This window comes from Oscarella lobularis, chromosome 20 (genome assembly GCF_947507565.1).
Source record: "Oscarella lobularis chromosome 20, ooOscLobu1.1, whole genome shotgun sequence".
In the NCBI taxonomy this organism is placed as follows: Eukaryota; Metazoa; Porifera; class Homoscleromorpha; order Homosclerophorida; family Oscarellidae; genus Oscarella; species Oscarella lobularis.
Window position 1 is genome coordinate 1,056,085 of NC_089194.1, and position 20,896 is coordinate 1,076,980.

The window sequence follows — 20,896 nt, forward strand, 5'->3', positions numbered from 1 at the left end:
AAGAGCGAGGCCTTTTTCACGGAAATTCGATTTTATGGAGTGTTTTAATTTTCAATAATTATTTCTAGTTAAGAAAGTCTTTCTTACATATAAAAATATTTATTACAAGCTCTATAGGTACAGTAGTCTCTTTTAATTAATTAATAAGCTTTATCACATATAGAGCGGTCGAGAAGGAACCAATCAGAAGGGGCTATTTCACAAAAAAGTCACGTGAAGAGAGGGAAAGCATTTTTAAATAAATTGCAGTGCGCACATTTTTCAAAGCAAATCGAAAGAAACTATAATAGTCATAAAACGCTGTCCGTGGCGTACGTCCTAATCGGCTCGTTCTCGTCGTCTGTAGAAAAGAACGTACGCTTGACTTCGCAGCAGCTCTCGCTCACTAAAACACTTTCTCACGTAATCGTCATCAAACCAATGCCAATCTAAGAAAAAAATTGATTAAATTAAATTATAAGAAGGTATAAGCCTAACCGCCATCGCCAAGACGAGCAGCGGCCGTATAATGGCCCCCAAACGTCGCTCCCACGTGATAAGCAACGCCAAATAGCTCGTAAGTACAATTTCTGCCCTCTTCCCTACGGGCAATATAAGGTTCTAAATCTAAATCGCTACAAAAAAAACGACCCTTTGCTATATACTATACTATGCCAAATTTCGCGACCTACTTTATTGGAAACGTCACTTTAGTGTAAATTTTATCTCGCAGAATATCTCCCGTATACGAAAAGCGTTTCAGTTGGACGACAAGTATGCGAGGAAGACGCCAAATCGAAAGTCGTTTCGACGCTTCGCAGTGTTCCTTGCACTTGGAACAATAACTATATATAGAGAGAAAAAGTACCGATTTATATGCAAAGCTTAATTAATTCATTAATTCTGACGTACCACGTATCGTTCGCGTCCAACTCTTCTTGTTTGGTAAACAAATCAAAACAGTGCTTAAGCGTTAGGGAATATTTTCCCGTTACGACCGCCTCTCGGTGCTGCGGCAATTGCGTCTCATCAACTCCGTACGTCTGCGTGTAAGTGTTTAGATTGTACGCTCGCATCAAAACTCGAATACGTCTTCTACAGTACCATGTCTTTCTTTTCCGTCACTATCACGCTATCTGTGTCGTCTCTATCGTTTTGCCATTCTAAAGCGACGAAATAGAACGATTCTCCGCTGGACAAAACAGGTTCAGAGCCTAAGTAATCGTCTTTGGCTATAGAAAAAAGATCGGAGGGGTTCTCTCGCCTAAATCTTTAATTTCCTCTTTTTCCTTTTGAAAAGGCAAGCCGTCTATATTGACTCTATACAATTTGACGTCCACGTCGACGCTCGCTTTCGATCGCACGTCGACCGTGCGTCTATATAGAGAATAAAGATTTCTTTCGAGATTTTCTTTGCATGCCCTCTCTCTAAATTACTTTGCATGCGCCTGAGCCAGTTCGCTAATGCGAGAGAACGTCGCTTCGCGCGGATGAAGCGACAGTATGAAGGGAAGTCCTATGTACTGATACAAGATTCCGCACTTGGAACGATGTTTACCGTGAGTCCAATGCAATTTTTGACAGGACCTTAGAAAACGTCGCGCGCGAGTTTATAATATGTAAAGCGACTAATAACTATAACTAACTGGCTGCAGTAAGCCACTTGGTAACACTTGGCGCATCGTTTGAGATCGACGTTCTTTTTCCAACACTTCGCACATTTTGTCGGCATTGGAAGATAGGCGAGCCGCTACAAATTAATTAAAATACAAAATTTATATTAACCCTTTTTTGGAATTTCTACTTATTACTTGATAAACGGCTACCAGAATCGTCTCCTCCCCGTTTCGAGAACGAACGTCGACTTCAGAACTAAATTATTCAAATTTCGAAAACCCTCCACCACCCGCGAAAAAATAAACTTACACTACAAAACGATCGGTGAAATCGACGTACTTCATGGACGTGTCCGATTGAAATATAACGCGATTAATTAGACCATTCAAAACCACGTAAGCAATGAGCTGTGGAAAGAATCATACGATTGATATGCCTCCTCATTCGCTCTCTCTTACGCTCTGTTCAGATTTAATGTTTAAATCGTGTTGCCTCGCCAAAACGGCGGCGTACAAATCGTTATATTCGGGCTCACCGGGAAGTTTTAAAACCAACTAAAGTTCTAGAATTTCAGCCTTTTCTTCTTTGAGTTTTAATTTACCAATAAGAGTTCTTTTGTGGGATCTTTGCTCATGTAGACCGCCTGTAGGGGAGTCTCTTCTTTCGGTAAAGGAACCGAAATGTGAAAGAATGGGTCAAACGTTGTAGACACCTTTGCGAAGATTATATTTATTTATTAATATAACAACTAGGCGTGCTTACGTTTTGACATTTTTTGCACGTTACCGTTGATTTAAATTGCCCGCCAAATAAATCGGCGATAATCGAATCGTTGCGAAGTTTGTGAACCTGCCACGCCTCCTCTGCCACCTCCTATACAAATTCGTCACATAAATCTTTTTTTTCCATGTTTCTGTCTCAAACATGATCTGGTCTTCCTTTCGCTTCGATGGGAGAAGTGAGCGGCTTGCTTTTGACGCGATTAAGATCCTTATATATACAAGTCCACTACATAAATTCTAACGTTTGAACTATTATTACCTCGTGCAAACCATCGATAAGAAACGACATGTATTCTTGGGCGTCGTGCTGCGCATATCCATCCATTTTCGACTGGAAAGCGGTCTATGCAATCAACTCTATCATTTTAGATAGTCTCGGGTTTTTTCTTCTTCTTCTGACGTTACCAGTAGAATTTTAGGGGAAACGGAGTCCCTATGAAAGTCGGTGCTCCACATCTTCTCCAAGCTCCGAGCGAAGGCGCGAGCCAATTGTCCTTTGTAACCCAACGGATTTTCTTCGTTCACATCTCGAACATAATATCCATCTACGGCAAAAATAAATAAACAAAATAAATATTATACCGCATTGCATGTCTCATTAGTCATTATTTATACGTGCATTTGTGTGTGCTTTACCTAGCATATAAGAAGTCAACTCGACGCAATGGGCCAAACACTGAACGACGCTGCTCAGAAAACACGTATTGCCCGGATTGCGAATTCCTCGCGGAACCAATCTCATTTTCTTGGAATCCACCAACGGCGTCGGCGTCGGCGTCGGCGTCGGCGTCGGAGGAGCATACGGCGTCTCCTCGATTTTAATCTGATCTAATTCGCTAATGCTCTTCACCATGTCGACGACTGCGTTGTCAAACTCTTCCTGGCGCTTTTGAATCCGTTGGCGAAGTCGACGACTCTCTTCCTCCAGTAGACTCGTTTCTTTCGCAGCATCCGTCATGACGTCGAAATGCTTGTCGATGATATCTTGTTCGGCGCTCGATAGAAGCGCGTCCGGCTTCGGCCACGGAACGTTCGCCGTTTCCTTGACTAAGACGAGTTCGATTGACTTGTCGGCAACGTGATACCAAGACTTGAGGAAATCCAGACGATGACTATATAAGAGAACGCACCTGGTCATAAAAAAAAAACGATGTTTTGTTTTGTTTTACTCGAGTTCGACTTCCCAGCTGACGTAGTCTGCATCGGGGTAAACTTCGTTATTATAAAATGGATCTCTACGTAGAGGAAATTGCGTGATTGCGCAGTGGAGATTTCGTTGAGTTTTGGAAGGCGTACTGCGTTTGAAATGTCATGAAAACGGAGTCTGGCGAAAAGTCTACTTCTAGCGAACTGGGATCCACGAAATAGATAGCCAAAGTAAGTCGAACGAAATCGGCCTGCGAAGCAATCAAAAACGCTTTGAAACAGACCATAAATAGCTGCTTACCTGATCGTCCCATCTCGTGAAAACGTGAGGAAGCTCCTGAACGACTGGACCCTAAAAGGGGCCCCACCTTAAAAAACCAGCTCCTTCTAACTCATCTCGAGCAACGAACCTCGAGAAAAGGCCAGGTGACGTTCTCGTCGGCTTTCACTAGATACAATTTCACGTGGCTACTCGTTTTCTTCACGTAACTTCGCTCTTGAACGATTGGTGCAAACCACGAGACATGCCAATGTCGTCCATCTAAAGAGAGGCTGCTTTGGTGGCCTATTCGACTGCTTTACTAACCGCGAATATCGACTGTGCAGTCGCTCTCGCTCCATTCGACTTCCACGTCGTCGATCCCTATTCCGCCCGTTGCTAAAGTCACTTTAACTAGGGTTGCTGTCTGCGTCCACGTCATAGGAATAGCCATGGAGCAAAGTAGAACTTCGAATATAAAATACACGTGATTTCTATACGGGCATGTTATGATGTAAATGCAGACTGTGCATACAGCAGTAAGTTGCATCTCCTTTTAGAATGGATTCAATTTTATCTATTTGCACTGTGTAATGGACTTGGCTATCAATAAATAAAATACACGAATATATTTCAGATGTGACACGTGACGTATAGAGACAGACAAACGAAGAAGAAACAAAGCAGACAAAATTTTGTTCACTCTCTCGCGCAATTCGGTCAATAATAAACCGGCTTCTCATGTCCATAACTCATGTAGTTTGCTCCTCCTCCGCTACAATGCAAACGAGAAGCAACGCCCTCCAAGTAGTGCAAATCATTTCGAACAGCGTGGAGCGCACCGTGAGCTCTCACCAGCGTCCCGTGAAGCAAACCAAACAAATTCTAAATAAAATAGAAAAATCTTTATTTCCAATATGAGCATTTGTATTTTTTTAAACCTTTTCCAAGCTTCCTACAACTTCTTGAAGTTCATGGCCAAGTTGATGACCCATTGCTGCCATGCTAATGGCTTTTGAAACATACTGGTTCAAGTCGAGGCCAGTGGAAGCGCGTACACGGCTGCTAATGTGATGCAAAATGGTCTGGTACTGACGCCCGTCTTGGGTAATCAAGTAGTGATGAACCTTATCCCTCCATCGCTCAAAGGCTAAAATATAAATGATCAAAGATAGCGTTTACGTTATTTTGTGCCTACCGTCTTTCATTACGGAATTCAGAGTGGCCAAGGTGTGAGTGTTGTCCTTCTTTATTGCCTCGGAATTGTTGGTCATGACCTGACGAAGTTGAGAGAGTGCCTGATAACCCAAGTGATTGTTCTCGTTGTAGTCTTTATGCAATTGCTCCCACTGCTCGTATGATTCCGACACAAGATGAACGATGCTGCCCAGGACGTGGGAAAGAGTCCTTATCACCGTACAAGCCGATTCTAACAAGGCAAAAAGGAAATTAGACGCCAACCTATCAATCAGATGTCATGCAGAGGGCGGATCGACTGTCAAAAGCAAATCACCTAATCAATTAGAACTCTCGGACCCCTGTCAATCAAGTGTCATGCAGAGGGCGGATCGACTTGTCAAAAAGCCAATCGGCTAATCAAATAGAGACCCACCTCCATGACGCAAAGGCGGTATAATGAGATGATCCGCTTTGGCCGAGTAAACTTTTACGCTCTCAGCGAACTGATGAAGTTCTCGCGATTCGTCAATGAACTCCACAATTTCGTCTCGCAATTGCGCCGTCCTATTCGTCACGTTATACGACGTCTTCATCTCGACCCTCGCCTCCACAACAACCCTTTTCCCGTTCGCCAAAGCCACCACCTAGGAGAAAAACCTTACTTATAATAATTACATATTCTCTCCTAGTTATATTACCTGGGTAAAATTTTCCATTTTGTCTCGCGTTTTTACGGCCGCCTCGACCAACTTATACAGAGCGCCGTGCACTTTGTCGTGATGCTGATCTGTCGACGAACTCGTCGTCGCGTCGTTGTAGAATTTCGTCGCATCCACGGCGGCGTGTCCGTAGACGGCCGCTCCGTGAACGGTAGCCATCATTTGTTGAACGGTCGCATTCTGACTGTGATTTCTCGCCGCGTGAAGCGCCGCTTCCTTTGCCGCCTCCAACGCTTTGGCGACGGCTTGGGCCGCTATTTTCACCGTATTCATCTTCTCGGTCGTTGCCATGGAAGCCATCATTTTTCCTTGTTTCGCCGTCTTGTTTATCTTCGCTGCCATGTCGTGTTCTTCGCGCATTCTCGCGTTTCGCTTCGTTTCCTCGGCGTGCTTCTTCGCCATCTGGAAATGCTTCACCGAATCCCGATAGACGGCGTCGCGATGATGCTCCGCCACTTGCTTCGCGTGTTGCGCCGCTTTGACGGCGGCGTACAAAGCGTCGACAACCGCTCTCGTCTTTTGATGCGGCACCGTCATCTTCTGCGCCATAGCCGTCATTTCCTTGACTTCCGCGTGGGCGCGGTTGGCCTGATGCGCTGCAAGACTCATCTTTTTCATCATGGTAGTGGTGATCGATACGGCGTGCTGAGCGCGAGCCAATTTCTCTTCGATTTTCGTCATATTTCGCCTCTTGTATTCGGCGCGCGCGGCCTCCTCTTTCTTCGCTAGTTCCGCTCGATGCTCCGCCATAATTTTCCGGATCACGTGGAACACGTCGCCGGCTATTGCTCTCGCTTTGTGCAACGCCCTGTGAACTTTTTCCCCGTCCAAATGCCGACGCTTCGCTTCTCCTTTCTCCAGTCCGCCGACGGCGACTTCGACGGCGTCCGCCGCTTTCCGCAACGCTTCCGCTATATCCAACGATTCGCCCGTACGATGTTTCTCCGCGACGTCCGCCGCGTGTTTCGCGGCGACGATCGCGTGTCGCGCCGCCTCCATCGCGTGCTGTATCGCATCTCCCTTGTGCCGGTGAATTTCGCCGTCCATGCGATATCCGTGCTCGGCGAAGTGACGCAGCTTGGTGACGAGCTCTCTCACGCCCGTCGACAACGTCATTTTATCGGCGTCGCTTGCGTGCTTCTTCGCTCCGGCCAGCACCTTTATCGCGTGATCAATTCGTTTCGGTCGAAAATGATAATGCAGAGCGTGTCGTATCGCATTCGCCGCGTGCTGCAACGCTTTCGCCGCCTGCAAGCCCGTTTTCTCCAACGTCCCTTGACTCCGATCCGCCGTGACGAGCTTCATCGCCGACGCAATTGCCATTTCTTGCTTCGCCGCTTTCTCCATAGCGCGCATCTTCTCCAGCCGATCCTTGATCGCTTCCATGGCAATCTCCGCCGCGTTGAGTCGAGCGCGAAGCACCGCCTCGTCGGCTGTATACGGCTTCGCTTTCGCCTTTTCCGCTGCCGCCTTTTCCGCCTTCGCCTTCTCACTCGCGTTTCGCAACGCCTCGTGCACGTGCTCGGCGGCTACGGCCGCCATTCGCGCCGCATCGTGAATGACGCTCGCGAGACGATGGGCGTTCGTCGGCGTCGCCGTTTCCGCCGCTTTCACCGACGCCGACGCCAAATCGGTGGCGGCTTGCAAACTCGAACCGATTTGCGTTTTCCCCTTCTTCTTCGCCATTTCTGCCGCTTTTCGCGCCGCTTTGATCCAATTGCGAACGGACTGGATAGCGTGGCCGAAGAGCGTGCGACGATGAGCGTGGTAGAGTTCCTCGGACGCCTTTCCCTCTTGACCGAGTCGTCGCAACGTTTTCGCCGCGGCGCGAACGGCGACTTGGGTCGAGACGGCGAGAACGGCGCCCGCCACGGTCTTCGCTTTTGTGATCACTTCCTTGGAGTGATTCACGTGCGATGCTCGACCGTGCGTCGCCACCTGGACCGCCATTTTGGTGATAGTAAGCGTCTTTTTCACGGCGTCGCTTAGCGCTTTGGCGCACGACACCGTATCGTTGTCTTTCGCCGCCATCGAAGCGTTTGCGTGCTTAGCTATCTCCATTTCCGCCTCTTCCGCCTTGTCGACCGACTGGCGAGCTTGATCGGCGGCGTGCTCCATCGCTTTCGCCGCTCCCGTCGCCGCTTCGACTTGGGCGCGAATCGTGTCGATGTTCGACGCAGTTTTCTCCTCTTCCTTCAGAACGTTCATCACCTCCGCCGATCTATTGGCTAGCATCGAGACATTGCTCTTTATTTCGGCTAAGGTACTAGTGTTGGTGTAAGCGGGCGAGTCGGACATCGACGCATTGAGCTCTTGAAGCGATGACATAAGAGATCCGGTGGCGCTTTTGCCCATTTCCTCGAGAGCGGCTTCGCCTCCCTCCTTATAATTCATGTACGCTGTCATTATCATTGACTCCATATCTTCCATAGCGTCCGCACTCGCGTTATAATAACTCTCCGCCGCCGTGTAATTCTCCGGGTTGGCATTGTAGACTCTCTTCGCTTCTACAACGGACGGCTTCTCTTCCCAAAGAGCCTTCGCCTCCTTCTCCATTTTAATCGCCGACTGAACGGCGACGATTGCTTTGTGCGAATGAGCGAACGATTCCCTGGGGTCACTGACCGCGGTGTCAATCGCACTTGATTTCTCTGCGGCAGCCGTGTCTCCGTAATCGCTCACTTTGACTTTTAAAGATTTCATGTCGGTGGCAGTCTCTTTCATAATTGGCACGACGAACGGTGAATCCTTAGGGTCGTTTTCGTCATCGGCTCCAGAGCCGCCGCCCTGAATTTCTTCGTTGTTGGCTTCGGCTCCAGAGACGCGCAACAAAAAAAGGAAAGTGACGAGAAAAGGCTTGAATAAACCCATCCTAAAAAAAAGACCTAGTTGTTGCCGATCTTGTAATTAGAACGATTTCAAGTTAAACGTAGGTCACTACACTATGCAACGTTTTCTAAGCGTCAGCTAGAATGCATTCATTAAACAGAGCATTAAAAGCACCATGGGTTCCAAGTGGAGCACCCGTTAGCTAGTACTCGCTTTCTCTAAACAACGTTAGAGGAAAAGACGCAAGAGAATTTCTACTTAGAATAATAGTACAGGGGCTAACGATTGAGCTGCATGCAAAACGGACACGTCGTACCTTTCCTCCCACTTGAAGACCTTGAATTTCAACTTGAGCTGTTGGTCTTCAACTGAATAAAAAAAGGAAAGGCGATCAACTTTAATCCCCTCCAAGTGCCACGTGCACTATTAAAGTCTAACTGTCAAAACAAAGGGATGTCCACTTACCTTGCAAAAACACTTGAAAAAACGTACATCTCATTTCCTCCTAATATCATCAATCAATATCCTGCTAAATGTTTTCGCTCGCGACTCAACTTTAAAACCGTCGAACGCTTCAAGTTCCAATCATTGGACTCGAGGGAGAAAGACATCGGGACCAGCAGCGATGCAGCTGTTACGCAGTCTCGTTTTTCTACTCGTTCTCGCGGCTGCAACAGATGCAATTCCTGAAATCGTCACTACCATATCAAACCTGATTTTCGGTCGTTCCCTCGAAACTCTCGAAACCAAAGTCGAATTCGACGGAAGTCTTGAGACGGAATTTCGAGGAGACGTCAAAGTCGGAGAGACACTCACTATCACCGAGCTCATAGAAATAATGACGCCGAAATTTTTGAAGAACGTCTCCGATTCGCTTGTAAAGAACTTCAAAAACAGTCCACTCGATTTCAGAGTGAAAAACTTTACAGTGTCCAAAAGCCCGGCTTCATTCTCCTTAGGAACGGAGGAGTCGTCCTCGTACACGATCATCAAGAACTTTGTCACTCTCACTAACGTCACCGCTTACATCAAAGTCACAGTCGATCTGTCACGAGGCGCCGAAACGGCGAGCCGATTTCAAATCAATCAATTCTCGTTGAACGGAAAATGGATCATCTCCCAAAAGTGCTTCACGTTCCACGTCGATCTGATGATATACGATGGCGAATACGTCATCAGCGGCGGACCCTGCGACGGAGTTCTCCGCGTCGGAGAATTCATTCAGTCTCTCGGCACGACCTTATTTCCCAATACGTCCACGTCGTCGACTTTAAGAACGCTTCATTTGGACCGATTTAACATCGAAGATGCCGGCTTTTACGGAAAGTATATGCGCGGCACAGGACTCGGCTTTTCCTTGTATGGAAATCCCACGTTTCACCTACCCGGAACTACGATTACGGCTCACGGTAACTTGATCGTGCATCGCTATAGCGCGACGGAGGACGGTGCAGAAAAACGCTGGGTCGTTACCGTCGTTCTCGGCGTCGACTCGTTCAAACTGGCCGACGTTTTGAAACGAATTGGAAATATTGACATTTCGCAAGTTCCGGGATTGGGAAGTCTTCGCGTACCGAACGCTTCTCTCGTCATCTCCACAAACGACGTAGATCCGAATCTAGTCGAGAATAAACTCGACGAGTTGACGCTATCCATGGGACCTATAGAAAAAGGCGTAGCTCTCGTGACAGACCTACCTCTTAGTACGGGTAACCTTCGCTCCTTCTTGCGGTTCGGAAACGGAAACGTCAAATTCTCTATCGACGACACGGCGTCGGTTTTGAAACTCAAAACCGTCGTCGATCTTTTCACAAACGGCTATACGGAAGCCGAAATACAGAAACGCTTACCGGGCCCCATAGCGAACGTTATCAACGCCATATTGAACATTCGCGTGTCAAAATTCGATTACGTCAATAATCCGCGGTCGGTCAGCATGGAATTGCGTCTCGACGGGAACTACGTTCTTGTGTCGAACTACGTTGAAGTTAGCGATGTTGTAGCGAATATCAATATCGCGCTATCAACGCCGAGAAAAACGACGTTTTCAGCGACAAGCAATTGGTATGTTGCTGGAACGAATTTCACTCTCAACATCGAATCGCCGCCAAGTGGCACGGGTTTCGTTCTCACGGCAACGGCGCCGGAAATTCGTATCGGACAATTGATTAAGAAATTTTCAGCGAGATTTCTTCCGGATGCAATTACGGTGATAATTGAAAAAGTCAATTTGACTGGTTTCGTCATATCGGAGCCGAGCATTTCTCTGACACTTTCGAGCGAGCTTTCCAGTCTTGACTTATCCGGAAAATTCGTTTTCGGCTCGTGGGGAGGCGCCACAGTGTCGGCGTCCATCATGAGACAGCAGGGCGAGTTGAATTTTCTATTCGGCGTCGATTTCAGTGACTTTAAATTGAGCGAGCTCATCAAATCGCTGACGGGATTGTCGATCGGTGCGCTGTCGCTTTTAGATCAAAGTCTCAAGTGCGGAATCGTTTTCAGTCGTAACGTCGTCAACGCACCTGCGCTGAAGGGAGCTGCACTTAGTCAGATCAATGACGTCAAACCTGGACTCACGATCATAGCGTTTTTGACTATACCGGAATCCTGCAACTCCTCGTTCTGCAGATTCATTCACAAGTATTTTGGAAATCCGAGCTTCTTCATCAGCGTCAACATTCAATCTCTCACCCAATTCGTTCTCAAAGCCGGTCTCTCGAACCTTCAAATTGCACCCGGTTTCATTCTCAGCGAAGTTTCGCTCGAATTTGCAATCGGAACGGAGAACTACATCGGAATCAACGCCGCTGTACGAATCGACGCAATCAACTCGACATTCAGCGTGGCAATTCGCGTCGGTCAAGCCGGACTCGAGATCATGTTAGACATGGTGGGACATTGGATAAAACCGTTCGAAATTCCGTTTCTTCAAGTGCGCGGCTTGCACGCCGGTATTGCGTTTCACGATCCCTTCGGAATCGGAGGCATCGAATTAGGAGGAAGCGTGACGTTCGGACTTCCGCCCGTCCCGCCAAACGCCATCGACGTTGATATCTACGTCGGCATCGACATTAGAGACCCGAATAAGAACTGGTTCTACTTCCACATCAATAAATTGACGATGAATGCGCTTCTGCGCGCCTTCGGAATTAACGTCACATTGCCGCGCGTCTTGGGCGATAGCGGTTTTCCGTACGGCGCAACGGTCTCGTACGCCGCGTCGGCGCACGTGCTACCTCAACTAATGATTCCGGAAGGCTTCCGGTTGAATGGGACTCTCGATATTTTCGGCTATCAAATCGCCGTCGATGTCGCCGTATCGACGACGAACATTCATATTGACATCGTGCTCGATCCGCTGAATCTCGCCGGAGGATTAATCGTCATATATCGCACCAGCAGCGACACGCATCACGGACCGAAATTCTACGTCGACGCCAAGCTCGGTCTTCCGCCGGTGATTAAGGTCAACATATCCGGGTACTGCAGTCTTTTGGGGGGATTACTAAGAGCCGAAGTGATCATCCAAATCAACGACAAATTCACTTCCTTTTTCATTGCAGGGAAGATTTTCGTTCTGAATTTCAAATTGGAAGTTTACGCCAATTACGGGTCGCTGAAGTCGGCGGGATTTCGCGCCAAAGGCTCAGTCGATACGAACGATTTGACGAAACTAGAACACGAAGTTGTCGCCGCCATACGCTCGTTCACCGCCGGCGTTCAAAATCAATTACGGGCGGCGAAAGAAAGAGTCTCCGGCGCAATTCGTCGCGTGGACGACACGTATCGAAAGGCGAAATCGAAAGAAGCCGCGTTTCACGCCGCCGTGCGCGATTTGCAAAAGAAAAAAGACAGTTTGGAAAGAACGCGAGTCGAAGTCAACCGAAAACTCGCCTCGCGCAGTTGCCATCGAAGTAAGCCGCAGAAAAAAAAACGCGACATCGCCGTTGAATTAAAATTCGCCTTATAGGTTGCCACGGTTGGGGATGCGTCGGAGCGTGGTTCAAAAAAGTCGGCTGCCACATTGCGAATGCCGGAAGATGGATTGGCAGGCAATTCGTCACAGCCGGGATACGAATCGCCCAAGCGGCGCTCAGCGCCGCCCAAGGCTTCGTTACCTTGGCGCGTCACCTCTACGACGCCGCTATACAAGTTCTAAACGTCGCCAAATTGGCGCTCAAAGGAGCGAACGTCTTTCTCGAGGGCCTGCGTCGCACGGCCGGGTTCGTCGGCAAAATCGCCGAAACGTTCATCGACGTCGTTTTCAACCAGATATTCCGACTTTGGTATTTGAAATTCGACTTGGAGTTGGGCTTGCTCCAAGGGGGCCACTTCTCTGGCTCCGTATCGCTGACGATATTGGGAAAACATCTCGAAGGAGAATTTTCGCTATCGATACGAAGTTTTAAGGAGATCGCCGAGAGCATATGGAATCGAATCAAGGGCGCGTTCAGCGGTCGACGTAGCGTCGAACAGGACGTCGTTCCCATCGATCCCATCGCCGTCGCCAAACTCGCGCGAAAACGACGCGAAGCGAAAACGATGCAACGTCGCGCCGCCAACGATGCGGAGACGCGACGTTTGCAACGGCTTCACAACGCGATCGTGCATCAAACGTTTCAGGGAATGAGAACGCATTTTCCGCCGTTACCGCATTCGCAAGGTTAGGGGGCCCCTCCATACGCTAACTCTAAATCGTACGCGCGTTCTTTTCGTAGAATCGACGTGTACGATTTTCGGGCGCATTCGTAGCGTTGCCGGATACTTTGCGGCTTACATTCGCACAGCTGCAATCCGCCATAGTTATCACGTGGCGAGTTACAGTCGCGAAGTGGCTGCATACAACAAGTACCGGCCTCAGTCCTTGTGGGGAAAGGCCACTAGCCATCACTTCTGGGGAAAGGCCACTTACCCTCGCCGTTACCATGGTACAAAATAATTTCATAGATTAGCCTCTCAATTTCTCGTCTTTTCTTTTTATAGATACCCGCGATATGCGTAGCTTGCTCAGCTCTATTCGGAGTCAGTTGATTAACGCCAATGGGGTCGGTTTCGTGAAAGCGCGCGTGGCTTTGGATCTTGCAATTAAAAAATCGACTCATCTTTACTTGCAACAGTACGTCAACGTGGGATTGGGTATGATTCAAAGGCAACATCACAGCAGATTGACTGTTGCTAATACCATGGCAACGGTGAGTAAAAATACGACAAATAGCGTGGGCAATATTTAAACGTGGAATTTTAATTTAGGCATTGAGAAGAATGTTTCACACTTCCTTGAACCGTGCCGGTCAAATGTCGAGAAACGTTCTTCACGAGCTCAGCGTGTTGAAATCAAAACTGTCTTGTTAGGAAAAACCGGGCTCCGAAGACAAAACTCTGAAATTATTTCGTTATGTTTTTCTTTCTGTCTCTCTGTCTCTCTCTTTCGTTTTCTCTGTGGACGTGCATTGGTATTTGATATCGGTTAGTGTCAAAAATATATGTTGACCTCATCACTTCAACTACCTTCATTTTTTCCTGACTAGAAATGTGAGTTCGCTCTCTTTCTCTCTCTCTTCTCTCACTGTCTCTTACTAAGCAAGTCTATTCGTCTCGCAATGGGCTCTTTCCCCACGCGGAAACTCTACTAACGATTATTGTCGCCATTTCTCGGTCTAAATCGCCGTTTGTTTCTCGCCCGTAACAAAGAAGGGTACGTACGTAACTATCTGACGTGCTCAAGATTTTAGCTTTTTGTTGGGTCGACGGAAGAGAGGGAACGCTTCAAAAAGAAACACGGCCAGCAAGAAACGCCTAGTGGCACGTAGGCCACGGTATAGAGTGTTTCCTAGCTACTGCATGACGGCGTGGAAATTTGCCGATTGGGGCCTCTACTTTCGCCCTAATGCTTCAAGCTTACCTAGACACCTCGAGACAAACTTTAGACAGGCAGAACCTTCCCCGGAAGAGCTCCCAGCACGTTTATGGCTTCGGAAGATCTAAGAGAGAGAGCGTTATTGGTGGTTTCAGCTTGCAAACGTAAAAAGACCAAGTGTGAAAGTCGAAACGCCAAACAAGAAGCTGCTTCAGTTCTACTCTTGGCCACGTTTTTTCTCGGCGACTGCTGGTTTATACGGGGCTCCAACGTAAAGCAGACACCTGATGCAGACACAATATAAATTGATCAGTAACAAACCGCCTTCCCATGTTCATAATGCTTATCGTTTCCCCCTCCGCTGCAATGCAAACGAGAAGTAACGTCGCCTCTACTATTAAAGTTTAACTTCAAAACAAAGGGAAGTTCACTTACCTGGCAAAAACACTTGACAAAAGGTACATCTCATTTCCTCCTAATATCATCAATCAATATCCTGCTAAAGATTTTCGCTAGGGACTCGACCTTAAAACCGTCGAACGCTTCGAATCCTGCTCATTGGACCCGAGGGAGAGAGACATCGGGACCAGCAGCCATGCAGCTGTTACGCAGTCTCGTTTTTCTACTCGTTCTCGCGGCTCTCACTGAAGCCTCAGTCGTCACTACAATATCAAAGCTGATTTTCGGTCGTTCCCTCGAGAGTCTCGAAGAAAAAGTCGATTTCCAAGGAAGCGAGACGGAATTTCGAGGAGATGTCAAAGCAGGAGAGACCGTCACTATCACCGAGCTCATAACGAAAATGACGCCGACATTTTTGAAAAAAATCACCGAACCACTGGAAAAGAACTTCAAGAACAACCCACTCAATTTCCGAGTGAAAAACTTTACCGTGTCCAGAAGCCCGGCTTCGTTTTCTATAGGAACAGATGAGACGTCGTCATACACACTCATCAAGAACTTTCTAACGATCACCAACGTCACCGCTTACATCAAAGTCACCGTCGATTTGTCGCGAGGCGCCGAAACGGCGAGCCGATTTCAAATCAATCAATTCTCGTTGGACGGAAAATGGATCATCGCCAAAAAGTGCTTCACGTTCCACGTCGATCTGATGATATACGATGGCGAATACGTCATTAGCGGCGGCCCCTGCGACGGAGTTCTCCGCGTCGGAGAATTCATTCAGTCTCTCGGCACGACCTTATTTCCTGCTACGTCAACGTCGACGAGTTTAAAAACGCTTCATTTGGACCGATTTGACATTGAAAATGCCGGCTTTTATGGAAAATATGTGCGCGGTACTGGACTCGGCTTTTCCTTGTACGGAAGTCCCACGTTTCATCTGCCTGGAACTACGGTTACAGCTCACGGTAACTTGATCGTGCATCGTTATAGCGTGACTGCGGAAGAAACAGAAACTGAGGAAGGAGCAGAGACAGAGGAAGGAACAAAGAATCGCTGGGTTGTTACCGTCATTCTCGGCGTCGACTCGTTCAAACTGGCAGACGTTGTGAAAAGAATTGGAAATATTGACATTTCGCGCGTTCCAGGATTGGGAAGTCTTCGCGTACCGAACGCTTCTCTCGTCATCTCCACAAACAACGTAGATCCGAATCTAGTCGAGAATAAAATCGACGACTTCACCCTATCGATGGGACCTATAGAGAAAGGCGTCGCTCTCGTGACAGATCTACCTCTTAGTACGGGAAATCTTCGCTCCTTCTTGCGGTTCGGAAACGGAAACGTCAAATTTTCCATCGACGACACGGCGTCGGTTTTGAAACTCAAAACCGCCGTCGATCTTTTCACAAACGGCTATACGGAAGCCGAAATAAGGAAACGCTTACCAGGCCCCATAGCGAACGTTATCAACGCCATATTGAACGTTCGCGTGTCAAAATTCGATTACGTCAATGAACCACGCTCAGTCAGCATGGAATTGCGTCTTGACGGGAACTACGTTCTTGTATCGAATTACGTTGAAGTCAGCGATGTTGTAGCGAATATCGATATCGCGCTATCGACGCCGAGAAAAACGACGTTTTCAGCGACAAGTAATTGGTATGTTGCTGGTACGAATTTCACTCTCAACATCGAATCGCCGCCAAGTGGCACGGGTTTCGTTCTCACGGCAACGGCGCCCGAAATTCGAATCGGTCAATTGATTACGAAATTTTCGGCGAGGTTTCTTCCGGACGCAATTACGTCGATAATTCAAAAAGTGAATTTGACCGGTTTTGTGATCTCGGAGCCGAGTATTTCGCTGACACTTTCGAGCGAGCTTTCCAGTCTCGACTTATCCGGAAAATTCGTATTTGGTCCGTGGGGAGGCGCCACAGTGTCGGCGTCCATCATGAGACAGCAGGGCGAGTTGAATTTTCTATTCGGCGTCGATTTCAGTGACTTTAAATTGAGCGAGCTCATCAAATCGCTGACGGGATTGTCGATCGGTGCGCTGTCGCTTTTAGATCAAAGTCTCAAGTGCGGAATCGTTTTCAGTCGTAACGTCGTCAACGCGCCTGCGCTGAAGGGAGCTGCACTTAGTCAGATCAATGACGTCAAACCTGGACTCACGATCATCGCGTTTTTGAATATACCGGAATCCTGCAACTCTTCCTTCTGCAGACTCATTCACAAGTATTTGGGAAATCCGAGCTTGTTCATCAGCGTCAACATTCAATCACTCAGCCAATTCGTTCTCAAAGCCGGTCTCTCGAACCTTCAAATTGCACCCGGTTTCGTTCTCAGTGAAGTTTCGCTCGAATTTGCAATTGGAACGGAGAACTACATCGGAATTAACGCCGCTGTACGAATCGACGCAATCAACTCGACATTCAGCGTAGCAATTCGCGTCGGTCAAGCCGGACTCGAGATTCTCTTAGACATGGTGGGACATTGGATAAAACCGTTCGGAATTCCGTTTCTTCAAGTGCGCGGCTTGCACGCCGCTATTGCGTTTCACGATCCCTTCGGCATTGGAGGCGTCGAATTAGGCGGAAGCGTGACGTTCGGACTTCCGCCCGTCCCGCCAAACGCCATCGACGTTGATATTTATGTCGGCATCGATACGAGAGACCCGAGTAAGAATTTCTTCTACTTCCACATCAATAAATTGACGATGAACGCGCTTCTGCGCGCCTTCGGAATTAACGTCAATTTGCCGCGCGTCTTGGGCGACAGCGGTTTCCCGCACGGCGCGACGGTCTCGTACGCCGTGTCGGCGCACACGCTACCGCAATTAATGATTCCGGAAGGCTTCCGGATGAACGGGACTCTCGATATTTTTGGATATCAAATCGCCGTGGACATTGCCATATCCACGACGAACATTCATATCGATATCGTGCTCGATCCGCTGAATCTCGCCGGAGGATTAATCGTCATATCTCGCACCAGCAGCGACAGGCAGCACGGACCGAAATTCTACATCGACGCCAAGCTCGGTCTTCCGCCGGCGATTAAGGTCAACATATCCGGATATTGCAGTCTTTTAAAGGGAGCAGTGACAGGCGAAGTGATCGTCCAATTCAACGACAAATTCACGTACTTTTTCATCGAAGGAAGAATTTTCGTACTCTTTTTCAATTTGGAAATCTACGCCAATTACGGTTCGCTGAAGTCGGCGGGATTCCGCGCCAAAGGCGAAGTCGACGCGAGCGATTTGATCAAATTACAAGGCGAAATTATCGCCGCCATACGATCGTTCACCGCCGGCATTCAAAATCAAATACGGGACGCGAAACAAAAAGTCACGAACGCAAATCGTCACGTGGACGACACGTATCAAAAGGCGAAATCGAAAGAAGCCTCTTTCCACGCCGCAGTGGCCAATTTGGAAAGGAAAAAAGACGATTTGAAAAGAAAGCAGGACGACATCAACCGAAGATTCCGTCCCGAACATTGCCATGGAAATATTTTCAAAAAAGCGGGTTGTAAAATTCGGAACGCTGCAAGATGGACTGCTAGGAAAGCCGCCACACTCGGGTTAAAAACCGCCCAAGGGGCGCTCTCCGCCGCCCAAGGCATCGTCAACGTCGCGCGTCACGGTTACGACGAGACTATAAAAGTTGTCAACTTAGCGAAAGTGGGTCTCACGGTAGCGAACGCCGCTCTCGAGGGCGTGCGTCGCACCGCCGGTTTCGCTGGCCAAGTCGCCGAATCGTTCATCGACGCCGCCGCCAACAACAACATATTCCGACTTTGGTACGTGAAATTCGACTTGGACTTGGGCGTGCTCCAAGGAGGTCACATCACCGGCGCCGTATCGCTGACGATATTGGGAAAACATCTCGAAGGGCAGTTCGCGCTGACGATACGAAGTTTTAGGGAGATCGCCGAGAGCATATGGAATCGAATCAAGAGCGCGTTCCACGGTCGACGTAGCGTCGTACAGGACGTCGTTCACATCGATCCAATTGCCGTCGCCGAACTCGCGCGAAAACGACGCGAAGCGAAAACGATGCGACGTCGCGCCGCCACTACCGACGCGGAGACGCTGCGTTTGCGGCGTCTTCACAACGCGATCGTGCATCAAACGTTTCAGGGAATGAGAACGCATTTTCCGCCGTTGCCGCATTCGCAAGGTTAGGGGGCCCCTCCTACGTTAACTTCAAATCGTACATGCGTTCTTTTCATAGAATCGACGTGTACGATTTTCGGGCGCATTCGTAGCGTTGCCGGATACTTTGCGGCTTACATTCGCACAGCTGCAATCCGCCATAGTTATCACGTGGCGAGTTACAGTCGCGAAGTGTCTGCATACAACAAGTACCGGCCTCAGTCCTTGTGGGGAAAGGCCACTAGCCATCACTTCTGGGGAAAGGCCACTTACCCTCGCCGTTACCATGGTACAAAATAATTTCATACATTAGCCTCTCATTTCTCGTCTTTTCTTTTTATAGATACCCGCGATATGCGTAGCTTGCTCAGCTCTATTCGGAGTCAGTTGATTAACGCCAACGGGGTCGGTTTCGTTAAAGCGCGCGTGGCTTTGGATCTTGCAATTAAAAAATCGACTCATCTCTACTTGCAACAGTACGTCAACGTCGGATTGGGTATGATCCAAAGGCAACATCACAGCAGATTGACTGTTGCTAATACCATGGCAACGGTGAGTAAAAATACGACAAATAGCAATATTTAAACGTGGAATTTTAATTTAGGCATTGAGAAGAATGTTTCACACTTCCTTGAACCGTGCCGGTCAAATGTCGAGAAACGTTCTTCACGAGCTCAGCGTGTTGAAATCAAAACTATCTTGTTAGGAAAAAACGGGCTCGGCGAAATTGAAAACAGAACTCTGATTTGTGTCGTTTTTTTTTTTCTTTCTCTCTCTCTTTCTTTTTCTCTGTGCACGTGTATTGGTGTTTGATGTCGGTTAGTGTCAAAAATATATGATGATCTCATCTCTAACAATCGCCTCAACAAACTTCCTTTTCCTAACTAGAAATACGAGATCGCTCTCTTTCTCCCCCTACTCTCGCTCCTACTAAGCAAGTCTATTCACTTCGCAATGGCTCTTTCCCCACAAGGAAACTTTACTAATGATTACGGTCACGGGGACATATGGCTCGGTCTAAATCGCCGTTTGTTTCCCGCTCGTAACAAAGAAGGGGAAAGCTATCTGATGACGATTTGCGTCTTAACTCTGATGTGCTTGGGATTCATAGCTTTTTTTGGGATGATGATGAGAAATTCGTCGAAGAAGAGAGACGAAAGAAACGTGTTGGCAAGAAACGCCTAATGGCTCGTACTTTGGACTGATTCCTAGCTATTGCATGACGACGCGGCAATTTGCCAAACAAAACCTCTACTTTCGCTCTGTAGCTAACGCTAAGGCTTACCTAGACACTTTGAGACGAACCTTAGACAGGCAGAACCTTCCCGAAAGAGTTCCCAGCTCGTTTACGGCCTCGGAAGACCCTACGAAAAAGCGTTACTGGTGGTTTCAGCAGGCCAAACGTAAAATAGACCAAGCGCGAAAGTCGAAACGTCAGAAAAAGCTGCTTCTTAGCCACGTTTCTCGGCAGCTGCAAGTTTCACATACGGGGCACCAAAAGTTCGTTTCAGCAAATGCGGATATTCCGAAGAGACTTTTCGAAAACTTTAAAGTACGTAAACGTTTGCTTTAGGTCAAAGCAGTAAAAAGAAAAAAGAAAAAGTCGACCACGAAGGGACTCGAACCCTCAATCCCCCGGTTCGAAGCCGGATGCCTTGACCATTAGGCCACGCGGTCCTATTGAGAACAATCTATTTATTGCTGTTAATATAAGACTACAAGTAAAGCTTAGGACCAACTGTACACAAGACTTCCCTAATTCAAGCTCATTGCTTGTTTTGGCATCAAATTCCACTCATAACAGACCTAAAATTTCCGCTTCTACCACGGGAAATAAATCGCTGTTATTATAATAGCAATTTACCTATTACAGCTAATTTCAGCAAGTCCTTATTTATAACGAAACAAATCCCTGTCGAAGCTCATTCCTTTCAGAAGATCTTACACGTTCATCTGAGACCGATAAGATGA

General features: G+C 47.8%; 2 protein-coding genes and 1 non-coding gene across 7 annotated transcripts; all 3 read right to left on the reverse strand.

Moving 5' to 3' along the window:
- Positions 1–174: 174 nt before the first annotated feature.
- Positions 175–4,253, reverse strand: LOC136199229 (ubiquitin carboxyl-terminal hydrolase 19-like). The gene is made up of 22 exons (XM_065989401.1): positions 4,111–4,253; positions 3,935–4,065; positions 3,826–3,876; positions 3,675–3,775; positions 3,548–3,613; positions 3,015–3,490; positions 2,784–2,923; positions 2,638–2,721; positions 2,521–2,586; positions 2,359–2,469; positions 2,198–2,308; positions 2,055–2,150; positions 1,906–2,003; positions 1,791–1,851; positions 1,626–1,729; positions 1,417–1,566; positions 1,244–1,356; positions 1,084–1,193; positions 892–1,022; positions 672–824; positions 478–614; positions 175–428 (listed from the first exon to the last, which is right to left on the reverse strand). Exons 1-22 carry the CDS (start codon positions 4,235–4,237, stop codon positions 319–321), a joined length of 2,727 nt encoding a protein of 908 aa, XP_065845473.1. The 5' UTR covers positions 4,238–4,253; the 3' UTR covers positions 175–318.
- Positions 4,254–4,409: 156 nt separating this feature from the next.
- Positions 4,410–20,416, reverse strand: LOC136199227 (myosin heavy chain, skeletal muscle-like). 5 transcript variants are annotated; one of them, XM_065989396.1, is made up of 15 exons: positions 20,340–20,416; positions 16,062–20,289; positions 15,256–16,012; positions 14,893–15,202; positions 14,803–14,842; positions 14,542–14,651; positions 10,225–14,491; positions 9,066–10,171; positions 8,976–9,015; positions 8,827–8,878; positions 5,661–8,553; positions 5,396–5,606; positions 4,982–5,212; positions 4,725–4,933; positions 4,410–4,668 (listed from the first exon to the last, which is right to left on the reverse strand). In XM_065989396.1, exons 9-15 carry the CDS (start codon positions 9,007–9,009, stop codon positions 4,504–4,506), a joined length of 3,795 nt encoding a protein of 1,264 aa, XP_065845468.1. In that variant the 5' UTR covers positions 9,010–9,015; positions 9,066–10,171; positions 10,225–14,491; positions 14,542–14,651; positions 14,803–14,842; positions 14,893–15,202; positions 15,256–16,012; positions 16,062–20,289; positions 20,340–20,416; the 3' UTR covers positions 4,410–4,503. The 5 variants fall into 5 exon arrangements, with proteins under 5 accessions (XP_065845468.1, XP_065845469.1, XP_065845471.1 ...); XM_065989397.1 differs by having other exon boundaries at positions 15,256–15,767; positions 15,838–20,289; XM_065989399.1 differs by having other exon boundaries at positions 10,225–12,881; positions 14,413–14,491; positions 15,256–20,289.
- Positions 20,417–20,529: 113 nt separating this feature from the next.
- On the reverse strand, positions 20,530–20,602 carry Trnar-ucg (transfer RNA arginine (anticodon UCG)). Its single transcript has one exon. It is a non-coding gene; the product is annotated as a tRNA-Arg (tRNA).
- Between the last annotated feature and the right edge of the window lie 294 nt (positions 20,603–20,896).

Coding starts and splice junctions, on each gene's coding strand:
- LOC136199229 (XM_065989401.1), bottom strand. CDS start 4,237: ATGGCTATTCCTATGACGTGGACGCAGACAGCAACCCTAGTTAAAGTG. Junction 1,567..1,625: donor CAAGTGGCTTACTGCAGCCA/GTTAGTTATAGT, acceptor ACGTTTTCTAAG/GTCCTGTCAAAAATTGCATT. Junction 1,357..1,416: donor CTGGCTCAGGCGCATGCAAA/GTAATTTAGAGA, acceptor TTCTCTATATAG/ACGCACGGTCGACGTGCGAT.
- LOC136199227 (XM_065989396.1), bottom strand. CDS start 9,009: ATGAGATGTACGTTTTTTCAAGTGTTTTTGCAAG. Junction 8,554..8,826: donor GTCTTCAAGTGGGAGGAAAG/GTACGACGTGTC, acceptor TCTTTTTTTTAG/GATGGGTTTATTCAAGCCTT. Junction 5,213..5,395: donor ACCGCCTTTGCGTCATGGAG/GTGGGTCTCTAT, acceptor TTGCCTTGTTAG/AATCGGCTTGTACGGTGATA.